At 42.4% G+C, this 21,814-nt stretch overlaps 1 protein-coding gene across 1 annotated transcript in view; it reads right to left on the reverse strand.

The window, feature by feature from the left end:
- Window positions 1-7,786: 7,786 nt before the first annotated feature.
- Sumf1 (sulfatase modifying factor 1) overlaps window positions 7,787-21,814 on the reverse strand; it is an 87,274-nt gene continuing 73,246 nt past the window's right edge. Inside the window, 2 exon segments of the mRNA NM_001108639.1 lie at window positions 7,787-9,245; window positions 21,374-21,433. Coding sequence (NP_001102109.1) covers window positions 9,135-9,245; window positions 21,374-21,433 — 171 coding nt within the window. The 3' untranslated portion in view covers window positions 7,787-9,134.

The following is a 21,814-nucleotide window of genomic DNA, read 5'->3' on the forward strand; positions in this document are numbered from 1 at the left end:
CAACTGTTCTGGAACAGAAGCAAAGGGAGCTGGAAGCTGCCCCCAAACTATTTCTTAAGGAACAATGCTCCATTTTGAGCACAGCAGTGGAGGTAAGAGAGCAGGAAATGCTTTAGCTTTGTTTCACAAAGACCAGGGGACTTAATCATACACTTCTGCAGACTTTGACTGAGTAAGCACGGTGAACACATTGTTCTTCCCCTTGTTCTGAATGGATCTCAGGTTCCTCTCTTCACTTCATTCATTTTATACACTTGAGCCTGGCACAGATGAGCTGACAATGTATTCGGTGGTCGCCTTACTTCCAGCAAGATGACCCTTTCCCGTATAGCCACCCTTCTTCTACTTCACCTCTAAGACAAATTCACGTCTTTCTTGAGAGTCATCTAATCATTTGTAAAATAAATAAATAAATAAATAAATAAATAAATAAATAAATAAATAAAACCTAAGTGGTAAATTCGGCAGGAAGGGGAAAGATGGGCGCAAAACTGTGTCTTTCCAAAAATGCCGTGGTCTTAAACTTGGATGTCTCATTAACCCATTGGAGGAACTGAGATGAGGCAAAGCAGAGATATTCTGAGTTGGGACTGGACTTAAGGCAAGTCAAGGGTCTTTGCATAAATCACCCTGCACTACTTTAACAGCCCTGCCTGGCTTCTATGTCGGCTACAAATACATTCACTTAATTTTCAAACCTTAAATGGGCTGGTGAGCTCAGTCAAAAGTCAGATCTAACAAGTGGTGGGACCAGATTAAAATTATTGAATTGGACAGCCAGAAGCTCATGTTCTCAACCACAAATCCATTCACCCACCTCCCACCTGGCTGTTTCTCCCTTTAGGGCTTATGCTTGACCTCAAAAATCTCTCAGACTCCATCCATAATTCCTGTCACCAAATGCACAATAAAATCACAGATCCAATACTACAGTAGCGACAAAAAACAATAAAGCCCTGATCCTACCTCATCCCACAGCCGCCCCAGGGTGCCTTGCAGACACTTACAGTTTCTTTTATGCCTCTTGGGAATAATGACCCAAAACAACTAGTTCCTCCCACCACTGTGCTCCAGATCAAACTAGATCATGGGCATTAAGCACTCAGTACAATGCTGAGCACCTAGGAAGCGCCTGAAATTGCTGGCTGGGAAGCAAACTTGAGGAGGTGGAGTAATCACAAGCCAGAGCACCGAGAAGTCAAACCTCAGCAGGGACGAACAAAGTGGGTGCTTCAGACAGCAATGGCCTGGCCCCTCTCACTGGCTTTGTAATACAGCCATCTCCTAAAGAGAAGACATAAAGGACACACAAGGTCCCAGACCACTGTCCCCTCGAATGAAGGCTTCCATATTGAGGATTCTCGTTTGACATGCACGAATACATGGGGAACACTATCGAAGTCTGACATTAGACTGATTCCCAGCCATTAGACTTGTCCACACACCAAAGTATTTTTCAAAGGCTATGTGGAAAACATGACATCCCATGGCAATTTAAACCATTCTTAGAGTAATCTGAGCTCAGTTCTTGCAGGTTGTCCTCAGAGGGGCTGGAGAAGGGAGGGCCATGCTCTTCAAAGACAAAGACAGTTAGTTACTCTGGGACCTTGCTTTTCTCCTAGATAATTCACTCTCAAAGTTCTCACTCCTAGACATGACAGAGTACTCAAAAGAAGTTATATAACACGAAGTCTCTCGAAAATTCTACAGTACATTCATGTGATACTAGGAATTAATAATAATAATAATAATAATAATAATAATTTAATAATGCTGGAAACAGTGCTGACTCACTGACCCCCGATGATGCTGGAGATCCTCAGAGCCCCACAGTACATGCTGAGCTAGAAAGAACTGTACCCTGTGAGTCCTTTCTGCCAACCCCTAATTGTTCCCTTGGAAATCATCTTAATCTTTAAATGTGGGAGTTGATGAAGTTAGAACGGAGATCCTGGACCTGTAATCACAGAGAAAAGGATGAGTTTAAATCATGATCCTGAACTAAACCAAAATCAAATCAGCTCACAGAAAGTTTCACCGGCTGACCAAGATCTCGCCAACCAGCGCGCTGCCTTCCCTTTTCTGCTCTTTGCTAAATTGCTATGCTCATGAGTAACTTCTCTTTTAATTGAGATGCTGAGGAGCAAACTAAGGGCCTTGGACATGCCAGGTTAGCACTCTGCCGGTGAATTACAAGGCCAGCCTCCCAAGAGGCACTTTGATCGTGAGGTAGGTTAAATAGGATGAGCTTCGGAATTACAGACAACAGCAAAGACCAGATGCAACTTTCCTTTCGTATATACACTTTGTGGAGCAGACAGACCATGTAGTACAGAAGGGATATTTGCAAAGTCAGAGGTCTGGAATACAAGTTGTTAATTAATGGGGATCTGAGTCGCATTTTCATGTAGCCTTAGTTCATTTTTCTCTTCGTCTATAAATATAACTATAGCTGACCAGTCCTACCTGATGGTATCTATCTCTTCCTCTGCTTTATTTTTTAATGTGTGTGTATGTGGAGGGAGTGTGTGTTTGTGTGTGTGTGTAGTATACATGTATGAGCACACATAGGCCACAGCATACCTGTGGAAGTCAGAAAACACTTTGCAGGAGTCAGTTCCCTTCTTCCACAATATGGATCCCCAGTCAAACTTCGGTCATCATGCTTGGCAGCAAGTGACCTTACTTACTGAGCCCCTCCTCTGCTTTTAATAACACATTCATAACAGAACTGAGGACCTAGGAAACCATGATGAGCTTGACACTCCCTCTCCATAATTCCCATAGGTAGGCATTATCACCAAATATATTTTACCTTAAGGAATGTTACCTGCCTAAAGGTGGCTCAGGGAAGTAGATAGGAACAGAGGGACATGACCCCCAATGAACTCCTTCAACATGATGCTGAAGACAATTACTGAAGGATAGAGACTCAAGACAAATTTTCCTGTGTCACTTAAAGATAGATAAGATTTTATTTGGCAAGTGTTTAAAGGAAACAGACTTGTAGACTGAGAAAACAAACATCAGGCATGAACAAAATGCAGGCAAACCTTATCAGCTCCTGAGGACGGCCTCATCTCTCTTCCTCTGGCAGCCGTTTAACTGGTTTCACTTTTCTCCTAGGTTGATTCTGAGCTTCGAATAGCACTTTGCCGAGATGCCAAACTGACATGCTAGAAGTCACACTGATAGCTTCCATTCCCCTCAGCAGATAAAGCACAGTTTGTCAAGCAGGGTCTAGATTCAGGCCAGGAGAGCAATTCTATCTGACCTTCAATTATTCTGAAATTCCAAAGACCCAATGAACCAGCCTTCTCGTGATGAAGGCTTTGGGGTCAATGACCATTTGGGGACAGGTTAGAATCTGAAGGTGGCCATTTCTATCCCTTGCTGTTAATCCCTTGGACTTTCTGAACTCAAGTAGGGCAAGTTTCAAAATCCAGCATTTCTTACTTCATAGCCTACCTAAATATCATCTGTAATGATTTTGCTTAATCAAAAAAATTAATTAAACTCTGGCTCTGATGCTCTAAACAGTGGGGGAAAGGAGCTCTGGCTAGCTGCCAAGGTTTCATCCCAGGCTCTCAGAGTTAATAATTTCCATGGTGTTTTAAGCATGAGAACACCAAAGGCCAGATTCTGACAAACCTGTGGAACTAACGTCTGTTCTGAGGACTTTGTATTGCAAGAAGCAAGTTTCAACCAATAAAAATGAAGCCATCAGTCAGGAACCTGACATTTGTGGCCCTACCTGGTATTAGCCGGAAAACTTAGTGATGAGGGCTGAAGGGAATGAAAATGTGTTGTCAGTGTGCCTAGCAATCACACAATTCTGGGAAATCACCCTAGGCGTGATGGGGTGGGGATGGAGTTATGGAACTTTCCAAGGGACTTCTGGGTAAAATGAGGTCCCTAGGAAGCTGCAGCTCCTTTCTCTCATACACACTCCTTGTGTACTTCTGCAGGATCATTCTTCCTCCCATGTATACTGCACTCCATCAAGTAAATTTTTCACTGTGTGCATTTTAACCATTTTTTAGATTTACTTGGTTTTGTAATGTGTAGAGTTTTACCTTCCTGTGTGTCTGCATCACAAGAATGCCTAGCCTCCACAGGTACCAGAAGATGTCAGATCCTCTGGAACTGGAGTTACAGGTGACTGTGAGCGGCCATGCCAGTGCCAGGAACCAAACACAGATCCTCTGCAAGAGCATGGCACAGACCTATAACCTTAGGACTCAGGGCCAGAGGATATAGAATTGTAGGTCATCTTAGGCCACGCATCAGGCGGGAAGCGAAGGTATCAGCAGGTACAGGTGCTTGCTGCCAACCATTACTACCTGAGTTTGAGCACCAGGACACACAGCAGAAGATTCCCACACATGACCTCCATGTGTGTTGTGGCACATAAACACACACAAGCATAAAACGTAATAAGAAATGTTATTTTAAATGCAAATATCGACTTCTTCCCTAGCACTGTACAATTTAGCAGTTCCAGAATGATCTTTCACCCTCTTTAGAATGGACCTCACTTACACAAAGTCTGCTCCACCTGTGACATTTTGGATTTGCTATTGTTTTGGGTGCCTCCCCCACTCCTACTCCCACTATACTTCCTTTTCCGGATAGCTAGCCTATAGGTGAGTCCTTCTGTGTTAAGATAAAGGCCCACGGAAAGGAGGAAGAAGGAAACATCTACATATAACATAATTTCAAAATAAAAAAAATTAAATAAGAATCCCTCTACAGTGCCTCATAAAATTCCTGCCATTTTGGAACAGAAAGCAAACGATGATTGTTTCCAAAATATCCCCTGTCCTACATCAGCTATAGATTTAACTGCATGGAAAAATTTCTAAGTGCAACTGGAGAACTGAAGATAAAGATGATTTCTTTAGTAAAGCTGATCACCAGAGAGTGAGAACACTGGGATTCCCATGATTGGAGAAAATATTTTACGTCAGCATTCAGTTATCAGGGAGGCCACGGAAACAGAATCGGCCACTCTGACGCTATTTTGAACCCACCATTTCACCACACCCATGCCCTAATCAACACCTCTTGAAAGAAATAGTACCTTTTATTTCACATTTTTTTTTCCTGAAGAGCAATGGACAACTGAAATGTTTTATCCAAGAGAAGTGGGAGCCTGGAGGGGAAAAAAGAAATCTGCATTGCTACTGAGTTGTGCTCCATTTTAAATTATAGGCTTCGCCTGTGAGTTTGCAACCAATTTGCAATTCAATATGCTACAAGAAGGAAGTGTCACTCTTGGTTGCCACCCTCATCTCCCAACACCTCTGGTTCCCTTCTAATCATGTTTTCTAAGGCCTTGGGAAAGATGAAATGCCCCCTTCCCACTCAACAAGTATATACAACACACCCTTAAAATAAAGCATCATTATCAGGAATTCGTGGCCAAAACTGACTGAAAAACACACCCCAAAATCCTTCTACGCATCAGTGGAGACAAGGGACAAAAACTGTTAGAAAGCAACCCAAAATAAGGGCGACTGAAGGGGAAAATAGATAAACAAACTAGTTTTCCATGCTGGAACTGCTCCCCCAGACAATCTGTCTGCCCCAGTATTTATTTAATGCAAACATGACCAAGTGATCAAAAAGCAGAAGTATAGGGTGGGAAGTTGAATTGGGCTCTGTAGGAGTTGCAATAAAATCTGAAATAAGCAGGCATGAACTTCCTTTCAATACAAGAGAAAAACCTTATCAATCAATTTAGGAAGGCCTTCAGAAAATAAAAATAAAACAACTAAAAGTCCTTTGGAGGTGCCCTTCCTTAATGCAATGAGTGGTTTAGTTAGAAGCTTAGGAAACTGTTATGTTCCCTACTATGTTAAGCTCTCCTGGGAGCAGAAAATGCAGCTAAGAAACTATAAGGACACTGCTTCATAAACAACTGAGGAGAAGTCCAGTCTCCGGATCCAAGTTTGACTTTTGATGGAAATGGTCTCCACTAGAAGCACAAGTCTTTAAGGTCTCACATCCTAAAGGGAGAGAGATGTCAGGGGGTAAAGGGACAAGAGACTGAAGAGTCCTGGTTTCCTGAAGACGCCTATTTTTACAAGTGCTGCTGTGAGAGTTTCCTAAGTAATCTGCCTCTATGTGCGATGTGTGTGTGTGTATGTGTGTGTGTGTATGTGTGTGTCTATGTGCCTGTGTATGTCTGTGTGCATGCTTATATGTATGTGTTTGTGTGTGTATACATGTGGTTTTGTCAGAGATAAAGCCCTTCAGTCTGAATCCCAGGCACAAGTGTTGAACTACTAACCTCACAGCTGGTAGCTCTATTTGTGAAAAATTGCAGAAATTTTTGAAGGTAGGACTTAGCTGAGGAATTAGGTCAGAAGGGGTGTTTCTGCAAAGGTTATACCTGGGGTCTCATCTCTTTCTGCTTCCTGTCCTCCATAATGTAAGCAGCCTCCTCTTCCACATGCTTCTGCCGCCATGATGTACCTCAACCCAAGCCCCAGCCTCAGCAGGAAGGTCCAAGGACAAGACAAGCAAGTCACATACGCGGAGGACATTTACGGTACGGGAATACAAAGCTGTTACTGTTACAGCCTGCCTTCTCACATGTCAGTCTGTAATATTAGGAGAGTATGTTGTAGTAACCTACATATGTGGTTCTTAAATCCTTGAACATGCCTAAAAATGAAGTTCGAAGGACTGCCCAAAACCACTCAAGAATGTTTATGATTCATAACATTAATTAACAGGGAAAGAGACCAAAATATATGCGCTATAATGTAATGCTGTAAAACACATACAGGTGGTATGCGCACTCTCACACAGGTGTGCGCTAATAAGTAAAAACAAAAACTGCATAGGAGTGATGGTGACGTTAAAAATAAAAACCTTATTTCCGACAGAAGCCTTGTTTGTTTGTTATTTTTGAGTGGGATTAATCATCACATAGAAGTTTTTAGAGAAATGGTTTATATTCACAAAGTGATCATAAATGTGTCTATATGTACAAGCAACATGACTATAAAGAGATTGGACACAGCCACAGCTACTGTCAGACATGATGGGACATGACCATAACCCCAGTACTTAGAGGACTGAGGTTGGACAAAAAGTTCAAGGTCAACCTAGTGAATTTCAGACCAAGCTAGGCAATAAGACCCCTCAAAAACAAAATGAGGGTTGGTAAGATGAATCTGAGACTAAAGGTGCTTGCCACCAAACCTGAGGACTTGAATTTAATTCCTAGGACCCACGGAGGTAGAAGATGACAGACTCCCATGAATTGTCTGTCTTTCAACCTTTGTGCATTCACAAGTACACATGTGCTCACACACAAATAGTTTTAAGTAAAATGGTAACAGTAGCAACCCAGTGTTGACTTGTCACTTCCGGATGTTACTTGACTGACATTGTGAGCTAAAAAATGGCTCAGGGACTCAGGACTCTGGAAACCTGAGTGGATGCTATCAATCACCATCTTGGGTTGAAAAGCCTTCACTCTGAACAAAGTGCTTTCCTGGCATAGGAAGCATCTGTTCACCAAGGCAATGCCCTTGACTTTGTATCATGTATTGTGGCAAGAAGTAGCAAGGCAATAACAGGGTTCCTAGCAGAATGGCCTTGCTTTAGAGAATAAAAACTGCTACACACTATCCATATATCAAAGTTACCAACTAGCTTCTTTCTGGAGAACAAAACACAGGAGCATCACAAAATGATGTTTTTGAAGAAAAACACAAAGAGGGAATTAGAAAGAGCGTCCCAGTAAGGAATGAAGAAATGAAGTCTGACTTGAGAGGTATTAGTTTATTTGACATAGTGCATGATTCAAAGCATCTGATATCACAAAATGAACACAATTTCTCATCTCTCTGGTATAATATACTAGATACCCTGAACGTAGTCTATTCAAGGCTTACAAATAAATGAGACTCAGACTGGTTATTTTGCGTGGCTTTGACCATTACTGGGGGTTAATCCCTAATCTACTTTTCTAACTGCTGGCCTGGCTACCTCTGCAGTACTGTGCCCAGATACTGATGTTTCTCCTGGCCACATGTCCATTTCCCTCATGGCAGCTCCTCCAGCGCTTTCCTTCTTCCTCTTGCTCTCCCCTCTCTCCTCTCTCTCTCTACCCCCAGGTAACTCAAACCTACCTACTAATCCCTCCAATAATTGGCTGTAGACAATTTTCTTTTTTTTAACCAATAGTTCTAAATTAAGGAACAAGGTTTGCACAACAAAAGCTTGTAAATGTAAGAATTCACTCACAGGCCTAAACCTTCATATACAGATTTAGCATTACAATACACAACATCAAACCCTTGTACCTAGAATTTAAGGGTTTCCCTAATTAGTACACATTTCACATTCTTTGAAGGCTTGTGGGGCAAATGGGAAACAAGGCTTCAAACTGTCCCTCTGAGCCAAAGGCACTTAATGTCAAAAGAAAAAGGACAGTAGAGTCACTCCACAGGCATTCCTGTGTGCTCAGAACTCGGAATTTGAGTGTCCCCTCACTGTCCCAATGAGATTTGTCACAACAATGTAAAAGACACTGATTTCCTTGAAAGAACAAAGTGCAGTATGAATATAAAAGACTCAAACCCCACCCTCTTCTGAAAATAACACGTAAGAGAACTCTCACCTTATATGATTAGCATTACTCAAGATTCACACATGGCAAAAAAATAGCTAAAAATAATCTGTCATAAATTCTTACTATGCAATCACAATACACTCCACTAGTGCGAATAGAATCTGTAAGGTGGAGAGCGCCTCATGTCGTCCAGTCCATCCCTCATTCCATGAGGGGATAGAGGCCCAGGCAGACAAGGTGCTGAACCCCAGGGTTTGACCCTGTGGCAGAGTCTGGCTAGGACTTCATGGTTCTCAGCTCTCTCCTCTTCAAAAGGCTCTCAAAGTAAAACACGGTGATGATCCCCAACGATGCACCACACGATAAAGCACAAGCACTGACAGACGTCAGCAATTTGGTCACACGACACAGTTCCTTTGGCCACGGGGTGGACATGTAACTCTCCTCAGGTGTGGGAATACTTTACATAAGATCTGTTCAGATGTCCAGCGGGAGGCCAGCTGCAAGTGAGCAACTTCTTGGATTTGGAAAAGCTCCTCTGTCAGTTTGCAGTGGGCAGGTGATCTGCTGCACAACGGAATCCCAGGTTGGATGCAGAGCTATCTGGTGTGTTCTGGCTTCGAGCTGCACAGCGATACCTGTAGCAATAGGACTATAAGAGATAACACGCCGTAAGAGATCCTGGAACCCTTGGGTTAAGGCTTCAATTAGATACAGCTTCACAACATACCTGGAACAGAGAACTCACTCGGAGCTCCTTGAAGGCAGAGCTGCCCCTGAACTGCCTTCTTAAGATATTCAGCATGGCAAAAGGCAAAACATTCAAGAGTCAGCCAGCCAGAGTCTTACCTTACAAATACCAGCTGCATATGGGAGAAAGGCCATCACCACTTTTAACACCCCCAAAAGCAAACAGTAACTTCCCATGGTTATCCATGTGACTGTGTAGTCGGCAGGCTACTACCAATTAAGAATCGTGTGTTCGTGTGTGTGTGTGTGTGTGTGTGTGTGTGTGTGCAGTATGATATAACCTACATAATCATATGATAAAAAAAACTAAAGACCCATGAGATTATAACATGTATGCACTCACAATCATCTGTAAAAGCAAAGCTTCTAATTTTGGCTATATTATATCAAGTTTTGACATTATAACAATAGATATAAATGACAACAAAAAGATTAACAACAGTATCAAATATCATGGAATATATTAAACACACTGACGAAAATTTAAGAATCAACATAGGAACTTAAACTTTCTTCCCAATACCTCAGGATTCTATATCATAGTAATAATAAAACTATATCTGTTGTGGTTTGGTTTATTTTATTCTATCTAATTGTGAAAGAGCATAGAATAAATGCTCACGCAAACATGGGCATTGGTTTCCCAGGACATATTCAGCATGGTAGCAGGCATTTTTGTCTGTTATTTCTTTGATTGTAAACCCCAGGCAAATCAAACAAGTTACAGAAGATGACACAGTTGTTAAAGGAAGCAGGATTCTACTCTGGACAAACTGTAGTGTGCTTCCTTTCTTAGCAAGAGTCTAGACTCCTGGTGCGAAGGGTACCATCCATCTCATATCTTCTTTCCTACCCCCAATACACAGCCTACTCATACACACACACACACACACACACACACACACACACACACAAAAATTCGGGACATGTATCTGTGGCCCTGGACTATTTGACACAGCATTTTGAAAGCTGCCAGATTCCAAAATAAGCATGCATGGAACTCTTGTGAGGTTCATTCTCCAATCCAAAATAGCATGAAATACAAACAAACTAGTCATTCTGGGAACCATGAGCATAAGTCAGGAGTTGGCCATTGAGCCCATTGCTACCAGCTGGTAAAAGACACTTCAAAAAGAATTATGTAGAAGAAGTTAGGAACTCACACAGAAGAGATAATTTGTGGGAAGGGAAAAAAATAGGTCAGCATACAAGACACTTTTTTATTCCTATTATTTCTTTTCTCTCACAAAAAGCCAGATGCTTCTAATCTCCTTAAAAATTATCTGTGAGGCTGACATGGAAATTCTCTGGTGCATTTTCCCCATTTTAAAAAAGAGGAAGACATAATGTGCTATCTTCTATAGATAACAAAACAATAGCAACCAATTTTCCTCGTGGGGAGTGAGGAACAGAATGTATCACCAACACTCAGGAAGACAGACAGAAGATGAATTCTGAGTGTGCTTGAAACACAGAGGTGATGCCTCTGCATCTGTGTGATTGGCATGAACAGAAGCTTTCAAATGTCTGGCAAGAAGTGTGTGAGGAGACACAGCAGAATCATCAAACAGGCACTAGACTGCTGAGAAATGACAGAACGCTGATATTTCTAGATCAAACTCTGATAACTCAGAGCCTCTATGAAAGCTACACACATTCAGTGACTTCCACCTCAGCAAAGGTCAAGCTCAGGGCCAGGCACACTGAAGACTCGGCAGTCTGATCCCATGAAGGAGCTATACAGGATGAAAACGGCCAAGCATTTCCTTCCCTAACTGCAGACGCCAGGAGAACATGGCCCAGGTCTAGGCGTGGTCCTGGCCTGGCTTGTTGCAGGCCACAGGCAGATGTGAATACAATGAATACGCAACAAAAACGTACGAAGGGCCTTGAGCTGAGCTACTCATTTGGGTCTCTTGCAGAATGTCACTGTCTCTAGGAAGGCCTAAGTGACACATCCGTGCTTATGGTAATGGTTCTCAGAATGCACTTGTGATGATTAATGCCATCAATTTAATAGAACCTAGAATCACCAGAGAATAATATTTGCCCAGGCCTGTGAGGGATTATTTTGATGAGGTTAATTAATGTGGGAAGACCCAACCTAAATATAGGCAACATCATTCCCTCTGTTACAGTTCTAGACTATGGAAAAAGATGAAAGCTACTGAACACCAGGAATCGTCCCTCTGTTTCTTGACTGTGGACACAATGTGACCAGCTACCTCAAGCTATAAGCACTATGACTTCCATGTCATGATAGACTACCGTGACACTGTTAGCCAAAATAAACCTTTTCTTCCATAAGTTGCTTTTAAATTGTTTATTCTGTTTGTGTGCTGCATACTCCAGTGATCCAGTAACAGTCACCAGTCCTGCAATGTACTTCCTGCCACCCACCGAGTCTTCTCACTGGCACTTAGATTGCCTTAGTCAAGATATTTAATCACAGCAACAAGAGTAGTAACTAATGCACAGTGGATGGACAGACAGTCAGACAGACAGAAGTGGCTGTTCAGATACACATCCTAGGCTATCCACGCAGACATCCAAACATGCTGCTTTCATGGTTTTCACGTGGTCCTCAAGGTACATGTCTAACAAGCTTTCAGTCGCTGCTTAAGCCCTGGGGTGCGCTTTGAATAGCAGCAGCTTATGAAGCAGGCAGATGAGGTGGCTAAAGAGTGGTTTCAGAAGCACAAAAAAAAAAGCAAAAAGTGGGCAGAACAGCAGCCAGACTACACAGAGCCTGACACAGCAAGGTTAGACTAAATACATGAGAGCGCAGCGCACCAGCGCAATCTCAGACATGAGGGGTGCAGTCAGAGCAGACAGACAAGGAACCTGTTATCAGAGAGCTGGCATTCAAAGAGGGCAGTCAGACAGCAAACAGACTGAAGCATTCAACGCTGCTCCCAGCAGTGGTCAGCTCTGAAGACAGGAAAAGTGGGGAGACATGACCGGAAGCAATAGAGGCTGCTTTTTAGAGGGGATTTTGGAAAAGACTCTCTGAGAGAGAGCTGAGATGCCCAAAGAACTGGAAAACCGGAATTCCAGAGAAAATTAGCCAATGATGATTAATGTAAAAAGCATGCTATGTGCGCAGATAAATAAACAGAATCACTATGTCCACATTCTGAAGACTCAATACAAGTGAAAACTGTGATAAGCATTTTGCTAATTTTTTGACCAGCAAAGAAAAAAATCCCAATCTCAGTGGCTACTTAACCTTAGGCAGAGCCTTCCAGAATCTGTCCTCACTGATAAAATAAAGCCATTCGAACGTACACTCATCGTGGCTTGGAGACCGAGTGCCTCGTTAGACACGTGCCTAGTGTGAGAAAGCAATCCCCAGCACCAAAAAAATGAAAACTGACCAGAACAGAGCCCTGCGTAAGAGACAAACAAAGCAAGCCCTGGAGAGAGCACTGCTAATGCTTTGCTTTGGGGACACACACCCTGTCACTGACCCTCGGCTTGGCTGACCTTGTCCTCATGGAAACAAGAGCAGCACTGCCCAGCTTAGATCAGGCCTCTGAGATTCTGGGTTGTTCGGGTTGGGGAGTGGGGATGACACCTCTTCCAGCCTCCAGCTGTGGGTGCACTTGTGCCACCGGGATGGGAAGGAACGGGTTACGTGCCACATAAACCAGCAAGCTGAAGGGCAGATCTGGGGATAAGGCACAGGACTGCAGCTCTCCTTGGATGGATTAGTCTATATGCTACAAAAACCAGGCTGCAACAGCTCTGATGAACTTTTAATGCCTGCTCAGAGCAGTGTTGAAAAGGATTCCAAATCAATGACATAAAAGACTAGAAAAAGATTGGTGGTAGACAAAATTGTTATCATGACTATAATTGAAAACCTTGAGAATAATACAAAATAATTCAATTTTGAAAATATAGATATTAAATAAAACTCACAGCAGAATACCATCTAATAGTTTTCTCTAAGACATAAGATATCTGATTTTCATTGCCACCTTTCTCATTTTATTTCTTTTCTAAATTTTATGCAATGAAATTGTTTTGTTTGTATACGAAACACTTTCAAAACAGTCAGCAACCACATTTACTACTGGGTCACAGCAGTTCTCGAGGCTTCCATGAACCAAACAACTATGAACATCTGAATCCAAAAGAGAAAGCCTCCTCGTGCATGTGGTGAGGGGAGGGGGACATCACTTGGCTGTAGAGCACTTCCCCAGTGTGTGCAGTCCATGGTTCTGATCCTTAAACACATGCACACACGCACACGAGTATGGAGAGCTCAGGCCCAGCACTTGCAAAGAGTCAATTCATACTACTATGATTCTACTTACACACATCCATTCACTCAGAAAATACGTATTAATAAGTAGTTCTCCTAAACTTCAGTAACGGCTCACTAATGAGACACAGTTAAAGAGCAAATGTCCTGGTTATGAATGTTCCGGTTCTTTATATTTTCCTACCTCTATTTTCAGCATCAAAAGTGGTTCTTAAAGGAAGTTAGGTCTTTGGGTGGCTGGAAAATGGGTCATTCTATTAATTAAGAACAGAGGTAGTAGGAGGGACCTGTTTCAGCCTGATTTCATCAAAATGGCTAATTACTTTGTAAAAGTTCTCAGTTTCTGTGCTAAGGATGTGCTCTTGGCTCAGGAAACAATCCATTTCAGATAATGGCCTACAACCCTGGAGGCCTTCAACTCAAGTGGGACAGAAATATGGTTTTTGAGAGTAAAAGTTTTCTCAGACAAAGGCTATTTTTAAGGCAACTGTATCTCCCACTGAATCATTCTAGGGAAAGCTGTACCAGAACCCAGGACTTACCATTGCTCTTTCAAACGGCACTAGACCAATGCCTTTGTCATCCTGGTAGAATGGTAGCACTGATGTGGGTATGGAATGAAGACCCCACATTGGAATGTTAGGTATCAATCTAACAACACCGAGAACCAAAGTCTGTATTTGAGTACTTATTATGTGAACTGCTCCATCAACTTAACATATACTGACTCTGTGCATTCTTCCAATAACCCTACAAGAAAGATATAAATAGCATGGACATTACACACGTGAGAAAAAACTGAGGCTGAGAGATGTTAATAGTGTGCCTTAGGCCATTCTGTGTAAGCAGCAGATCAGGGAATGATAGACTATATTCTTAACCGGTTGCTGTGCTACCTCAGAGCCTCTCTTTCTGTGTCCTTATCTTCTTCCTAAAGCTGTAACTTAGACTGTTAAAAATTGTGAATGAGGGGCCTAGAGAGATGGCTCAGCAGTTAAGAGCACTTACTCCCAGAGGACACAGGTTTGATTCCAAGAACCCACATAGTGGCTCACAACTACTAGTAACTCTAGTCTAAGGGAGTTCCGTGATCTCTTCTTGCCTCCACCAGCACTGAGAATACAAGTGGTATGCAGACATACATTCAGGCACAACACCCATACCACACACACACACACACACACACACACACACACACACACACACACATGATTTTCTTAATTAATCTTGTTTTAAAAACTAGACATGATTATAGGAGTTTACTTAAACAACGCAAAGTGACCTTGGTTTATGTGGCTCAGTGGTTAAGGACACTAGGTGCTTTTCTAAGAGACCTGAATTCAATTCCCAGAACCCACATGGTAGCTCATAACTCTCTATAACTCTGAGGGTGTTCGACACACAAGTTGTGCAAAGACATAAATGCTGATAAATTACTCATACATACAAAATAAAAATGAATATTTTAAAAATTAACATTTTTTATATTTTAAAAATTAATTATAACATTCTTTCTTTTTATTTATTTCTGGAATTGCCATTTTTCTCTGGAAAATTCTAATTCCATACGGTTTTGTCATCCTGTTGTTCACAGATGTATTCTACAGGTTGACTCGGAAAAGTTAATCATTAACTTGACTCTACATCAGCCATTCATTTTAAAACAGTCATAGATTACAAGTCTAAGGAGAGAAAAATGAAGTCAGATAAACACCTTAATCCAACAAAGATTAAAAAAGAACAAAGAACAGATAAGGCAAAGGAAAAAACCAAAATCTTAAGATACCCAATTCAAACCCAATAATATTAATAGTTTCATTAAATATAATTGGTTTCAATAATGAATGAAAACAAAGAGATTGAAATAATAAATTTAAAAATTCATATAAAAGATTTGATTCCTTAAAGACAGAATTCTCAGCGTGTACTCAGTAGAGACGGATAATGTACAATGCCAAATGTCTATTAAAGAAGAAAGTTGTGTTTCGATTTGGTTTCAGTGTATTCCTTTAGGTCATGAGAGGGGGAAGGCCTACCTGATGCTGACTAGAGCTAAGGACTCTGGGGGAGAAGAGTAGGATTCCATAAAGTCATTTGGGTCAAGTCACTATGTTTGACTCTTATTGACTTTATAGGAAGAGGAAGAATCATAATGAATGTGCACACACGAAATAAAACACACACACACACACACACACACACACACACACACACACACACCATCACTTCCCATGTGATGCCTTAGAAAATTTCTGGGCCCAGCATGAATATAAGCACCATATGATGCTCCTTAACTTTGGATCCCTAAAAACATAAGCCAAAGTAAGCCTCTTTTCTTGAAAAATTTAATCGTTTTTTGGTTTTCATTATAGTAATGAAAAAAGGGCTAAATGCACAAGTCTAGGTCCAAATGCCTTTAAGAGGGAATTCTACCAAGCATTTCAGAAAGAAATGGTATTAATTTTACATGAACTCTTCTTAAAAATTGATTAAAAAAAAAAACCTTGAGAGGCTGGAGAGATGGCTCAGCGGTTAAGAGCACTGACTGCTCTTCCAGAGGTCCTGAGTTCAATTCCCAGCAACCACATGGTGGCTCACAACCAGGTGCATCTGAAAACAGCTACAGTGTACTCATATAAATAAAATAAATAAATCTTTAAGAAAAAAACCTTGATTCAAGACTACTTTACCATTAAATTTATGAATACAAAAATTACTAGGAACAACGAAAAAGGTTCTACTCAGCATTAATTATATGCAGATGTTCTCAACATTTTAGAAAACTGAATTCAAAATATATCAAACAGACACCACATCAAGAGTAAATGTAATGCTCATGGATTGGCAGGATTAATATAGAAAAAATGGCCATTTTACCAAAAGCGATCTACAGATTCAATGCAATCCCCATCAAAATACCAATCCAATTCTTCAAAGAGTTAGACAGAACAATTTGCAAATTCATCTGGAATAACAAAAAACCCAGGATAGCTAAAACTATTCTCAACAATAAAAGGACTTCAGGGGGAATCACTATCCCTGAACTCAAGCAATATTACAGAGCAATAGTGATAAAAACTGCATGGTGTTGGTACAGAGACAGACAGATAGACCAATGGAACAGAATTGAAGACCCAGAAATGAACCCACACACCTATGGGCACTTGATTTTTGACAAAGGAACCAAAACAATTCAATGGAAAAAAGATAGCATTTTCAGCAAATGGTGCTGGTTCAACTGGAGGTCAACATGTAGAAGAATGCAGATCGATCCATGCTTATCACCCTGTACAAAGCTTAAGTCCAAGTGGACCAAGGACCTCCACATCAAACCAGATACACTCAAACTAATAGAAGAAAAACTAGGGAAGCATCTCGAACACATGGGCACTGGAAAAAATTTCCTGAACAAAACACCAATGGCTTATGCTCTAAGATCAAGAATCGACAAATGGGATCTCATAAAACTGCAAAGCTTCTGTAAGGCAAAGGACACTGTGGTTAGGACAAAACGGCAACCAACAGATTGGGAAAAATCTTTACCAATCCTACAACAGATAGAGGCCTTATATCCAAAATATACAAAGAACTCAAGAAGTTAGACCGCAGGGAGACAAATAACCCTATTAAAAAATGGGGGTCAGAGCTAAACAAACAATTCACAACTGAGAAATGCCGAATGGCTGAGAAACACCTAAAGAAATGTTCAACATCTTTAGTCATAAGGGAAATGCAAATCAAAACAACCCTGAGATTTCACCTCACACCAGTGAGAATGGCTAAGATCAAAAACTCAGGTGACAGCAGATGCTGGCGAGGATGTGGAGAAAGAGGAACACTCCTCCATTGTTGGTGGGATTGCAGACTGGTACAACCATTCTGGAAATCAGTCTGGAGGTTCCTCAGAAAATTAGACATTGAACTGCCTGAGGATCCAACTATACCTCTCTTGGGCATATACCCACAAGATGCCCCAACATATAAAAGAGACATGTGCTCCACTATGTTCATAGCAGCCTTATTTATAATAGCCAGAAGCTGGAAAGAACCCAGATGCCCTTCAACAGAGGAATGGATACAGAAAATGTGGTACATCTACACAATGGAATATTACTCAGCTATCAAAAACAATGCCTTTATGAAATTCATAGACAAATGGTTGGAACTGGAAAATATCATCCTGAGTGAGGTAACCCAATCACAGAAAAACACACATGGTATTGATAAGTGGTTATTAGCCCAAATGCTTGAATTACCCTAGATGCATAGAACACATGAAACTCAAGACAGAGGATCAAAATGTGAATGCCTCACTCCTTCTTTAAAAGGGGAACAAGAATACCCTTGGCAGGGAATAGAGGGGCAAAGATTAAAACAGAGGCAGAAGGAACACCCATTCAGAGCCTGCCCCACATGTGGCCCATACATATACAGCCACCCAATTAGACAAGATGGATGAAGGAAAGAAGTGCAGGCAGACAGGAGCCGGATGTAGATCGCTCCTGAGAGACACAGCCAGAATACAGCAAATACAGAGGCGAATGCCAGCAGCAAACCACTGAACTGAGAATAGGACCCCCGTTGAAGGAATCAGAGAAAGAACTGGAAAGCTTGAAGGGGCTCGAGACTCCATATGAACAACAATGCCAAGCAACCAGAGCTTCCAGGGACTAAGCCACTACCTAAAGACTATACATGGACTGACCCTGGACTCTGACCTCATAGGTAGCAATGAATATCCTAGTAAGAGCACCAGTGGAAGGGGAAGCCCTTGGTCCTGCTAAGAGTGAACCCCCAGTGAACGTGATTGTTGGGAGTAGGGCAGCCTTCGGGGGAGGATGGGGAGGGGAACACACATAGAGAAGGGGAGGGGGAGGGGTTAGGGGGATGTTGGCCCGTAAACCGGGAAAGGGAATAACATTAGACATGTAAATAAGAAATACTCAAGTTAATTAAAAAAAAAAAAAAAGAAAAGAGCAGCCCCCTTACTTAGCAGTAGATGGTCAACACAAAAATAATACAAAGGTGTTTTTGTAGGGTTTTTTTTCTTTGCTTCATATTGCTCCTTTTTTGCTCTTTTTAGGCAGAAAACAAACCAAGAAAAACAATTAAAACCTTACTGGTATTTTGCTGGTTAAAAAAAAAAAAAAGAGTAAATGCAAGAGGCAGCAACAGCACAGTGACGGCTACGACGGGAGACTGTGCTGGACACGGTCAGGTGCAATGTGAGAGTCTGGGTGCCATAGGGACACTAGCTTAGTCTTGGCTACATAGGGAGACGCTGACTCAAAAATAAGTAAACAAAGAAACAAAAAACCCAAGAAAATGAAAATCTATCACTGCATGTCATCATATTATACTGAATTAACTGACTAAAAAGGAAAAGTAAGTCGTTTCAATGGATATACAAAAACCATCTAGCAAAATCTACTTCATTGATGATTCAAAACTTTGAATATCCTCAGTCTGGTATGAAATATAACAACTCCAGGAGCATAACACTTAATTTCAAAAAATCTTAGCACTTGGAAAGAGGGCAGAGGCATGTGGATCTTTGTGGATTCAAGGACAGCCTGATCTATGTTGGATGTTCCAGGCCAGTGAGAGATACATAGTAGGACTCTGTCTCAAACAGAACGAAAGGGAGGGAGAGAGAGAGAGAGAGAGAGAGAGAGAGAGAGAGAGAGAGAGAGAGAGAGAGAGAGAGAGGAGAAGGAGGAGAAGGAGAGAGGGAGGGAAGGAGGAAGGGGGGAGGGAGGGAGGGAGGGAGGGAGGGAGGGAGGGAGAGAGAGAGAGAGAGGAGAGAGAGGAGAAGGAGAAGGAGAGAAGGAGGGAAGGAGGAAGGGGGAGGGAGGGAGGGAGAGAGAGAGAGAGGAGAGAGAGGAGAAGGAGAAGGAGAGAGGGAGGGAAGGAGGAAGGGGGAGGGAGGGAGGGAGAGAGAGAGAGGAGAGAGAGGAGAAGGAGAAGGAGAGAGGGAGGGAAGGAGGAAGGGGGAGGGAGGGAGGGAGGGAGAGAGAGAGAGAGAGGAGAGAGAGGAGAAGGAGAAGGAGAGAAGGAGGGAAGGAGGAAGGGGGAGGGAGGGAGGGAGGGAGGGAGGGAGAGAGAGAGAGAGGAGAGAGAGGAGAAGGAGAAGGAGAGAGGGAGGGAAGGAGGAAGGGGGAGGGAGGGAGGGAGGGAGAGAGAGAGGAAAGAGAGGAGAAGGAGAAGGAGAGAGGGAGGGAAGGAGGAAGGGGGGAGGGAGGGAGGGACGGAAGGAGAGAGAGAGAGAGGAGAGAGAGGAGAAGGAGAAGGAGAGAGGGAGGGAAGGAGGAAGGGGGGAGGGAGGGAGGGAAGGAGGGAAGGAGGAAGGGGGGAGGGAGGGAAGGAGAGAGGGAGGGAAGGAGGAAGGGGGAGGGAGGGAGGGAGGCAGGCAGACAGACAGACGGACAGAATGAGAAATGAGCCCCGCAAGGTAGAACATGTCCATGCTCGCATTTATTGGGGCTTTGAGGCAGAAAGAATGCTTTATTTTGGGAGATAGAGACTAGCTTGGCTAGCGTACTGAGCCCCTGACTCAAAATTTTAATTAATTAACTAGTTAATTAATTGTGACTCCATAAAGTTAAATTTATCTACATCTTATTATTAATGTGGATATGTTGTCCTTTTTTAAGACAGGGTCTCACAGCTGGCTAGCCCTGGCCGACCTCAAACTCATGGAACGCCATATGCCTTTGCCTCCTGAATGATGAAATTAAAGTGGTGTGCCACCATGCCCAGTTTAATGTAGGTCTGAAACAAGAATTGAGTTGAAGTGAATGAACTTCCTTCCTGAGTCACATGGCCAAGGTAGGAAATACGCCTACAAACTCACCCGTGTATGTGCACTAGAGCTGCCTGAGGCTATTACCCAACTTTGCTGTGCGTTCTCAACGCTTGCAGAGCTTCAAACCATCCTGAGGTCCAGGCTACACAGCAGGAAAGCCTAACCAGATGGTGGCAGAAGCGAAAAGCCAGGCTTTATCTGATATGTATGATGATTCTGAAGTAAGTTTGAGGGCTACTGGTTTAGGACCAAGTTAAAGTTTGACAATGTCTCTATTATAAATCAGTAACTTAATTATAGTAACCGCTATAGATGACTTTAAATCTCTAGGACTGAGTCAGTTACCATGCAGATTCTTGGTAATAATAAACTGCAAAATGCCTCAGTACAGAGCCTAAAGACAGACCCTGAGTGCTCAAGGCACGAAAAATTCATGACTCAAAGAGAAAAAAAAAGTCAGGTTCTATTTCCAAATTCCTTATGAAGGTTCCTTGAGAGGCGCTGATCATTTAGCCTAACCAAGAATTGCCAGTTTGGACACTGAAATCACAACACACGAAGCAAAAGTGCACGTTTACACCCAACACACTTGAATGCTTCCATTTTGGTAAACCACAAGCCACCCTGCATTTATAACTGTAGCTTGAAGCTCAACAGAGAACTCAGAAACTAAGAGTGCAGTCCTAGACCTGCATGGGAAGAGGCAGAGGGCCCAACCTATTTCCCAGGCCAACAGAAAGAAGCCCCTCAGTGGTGCAAGAGATAGCAGCTGATCCAGTTGTCAGGATGCGGCCCACAAGCTGCTTCTCCTGCTCCTATCGCCTGTCCTCTTAGTAAGGTGAAGACTCTCCTGTCTTTTCTCATTTGGATGTGAAGAAGTTTGCATCAGCACAAACAGGTGGGGCAATGAACATGTGGCCCACAGGAACAGCTCAGCAGCAGAGTTATAACTGACCTTATGGCACATGTAGGATCCACCCTTCTTCACTCGGTCTTTCCCAGAAGTGGGGCCTTTCTAGGGATGAAGAGAAAAGTCATTTGTTAGTCTGGACAACATACATGCTCCTCACAGAATGGAGGACTTCTGTCCATTTTGGCAGAAGAAGTCATTCCGTGGCTACCCAGACTCTCCATGTGTTTCTGTCCTGACACTGTATATGTTCTCACTCTTCTGAATACCCATGACCCCAAATATCCACCTACCAATTTTCTACAATCCACCTCAAGTCCCTGCCTCTGCATGAAGACAGTGATGACAGAAAGCTATCTAACCCTAATCTCCCAATTTCATTTTTTGCCTCAGTGTCTATAAACTGCTTGGCAGCCTCTCCTGCTCATCACTCTGATATTCCAATTTACCCTTATTACTCATTCAGATAGCAAGGGTGAGTTATGT

This window comes from Rattus norvegicus, chromosome 4, assembly GCF_021556685.1.
Source record: "Rattus norvegicus strain SHRSP/BbbUtx chromosome 4, alternate assembly SHRSP_T2T, whole genome shotgun sequence".
Lineage (NCBI taxonomy): Eukaryota > Metazoa > Chordata > Mammalia > Rodentia > Muridae > Rattus > Rattus norvegicus.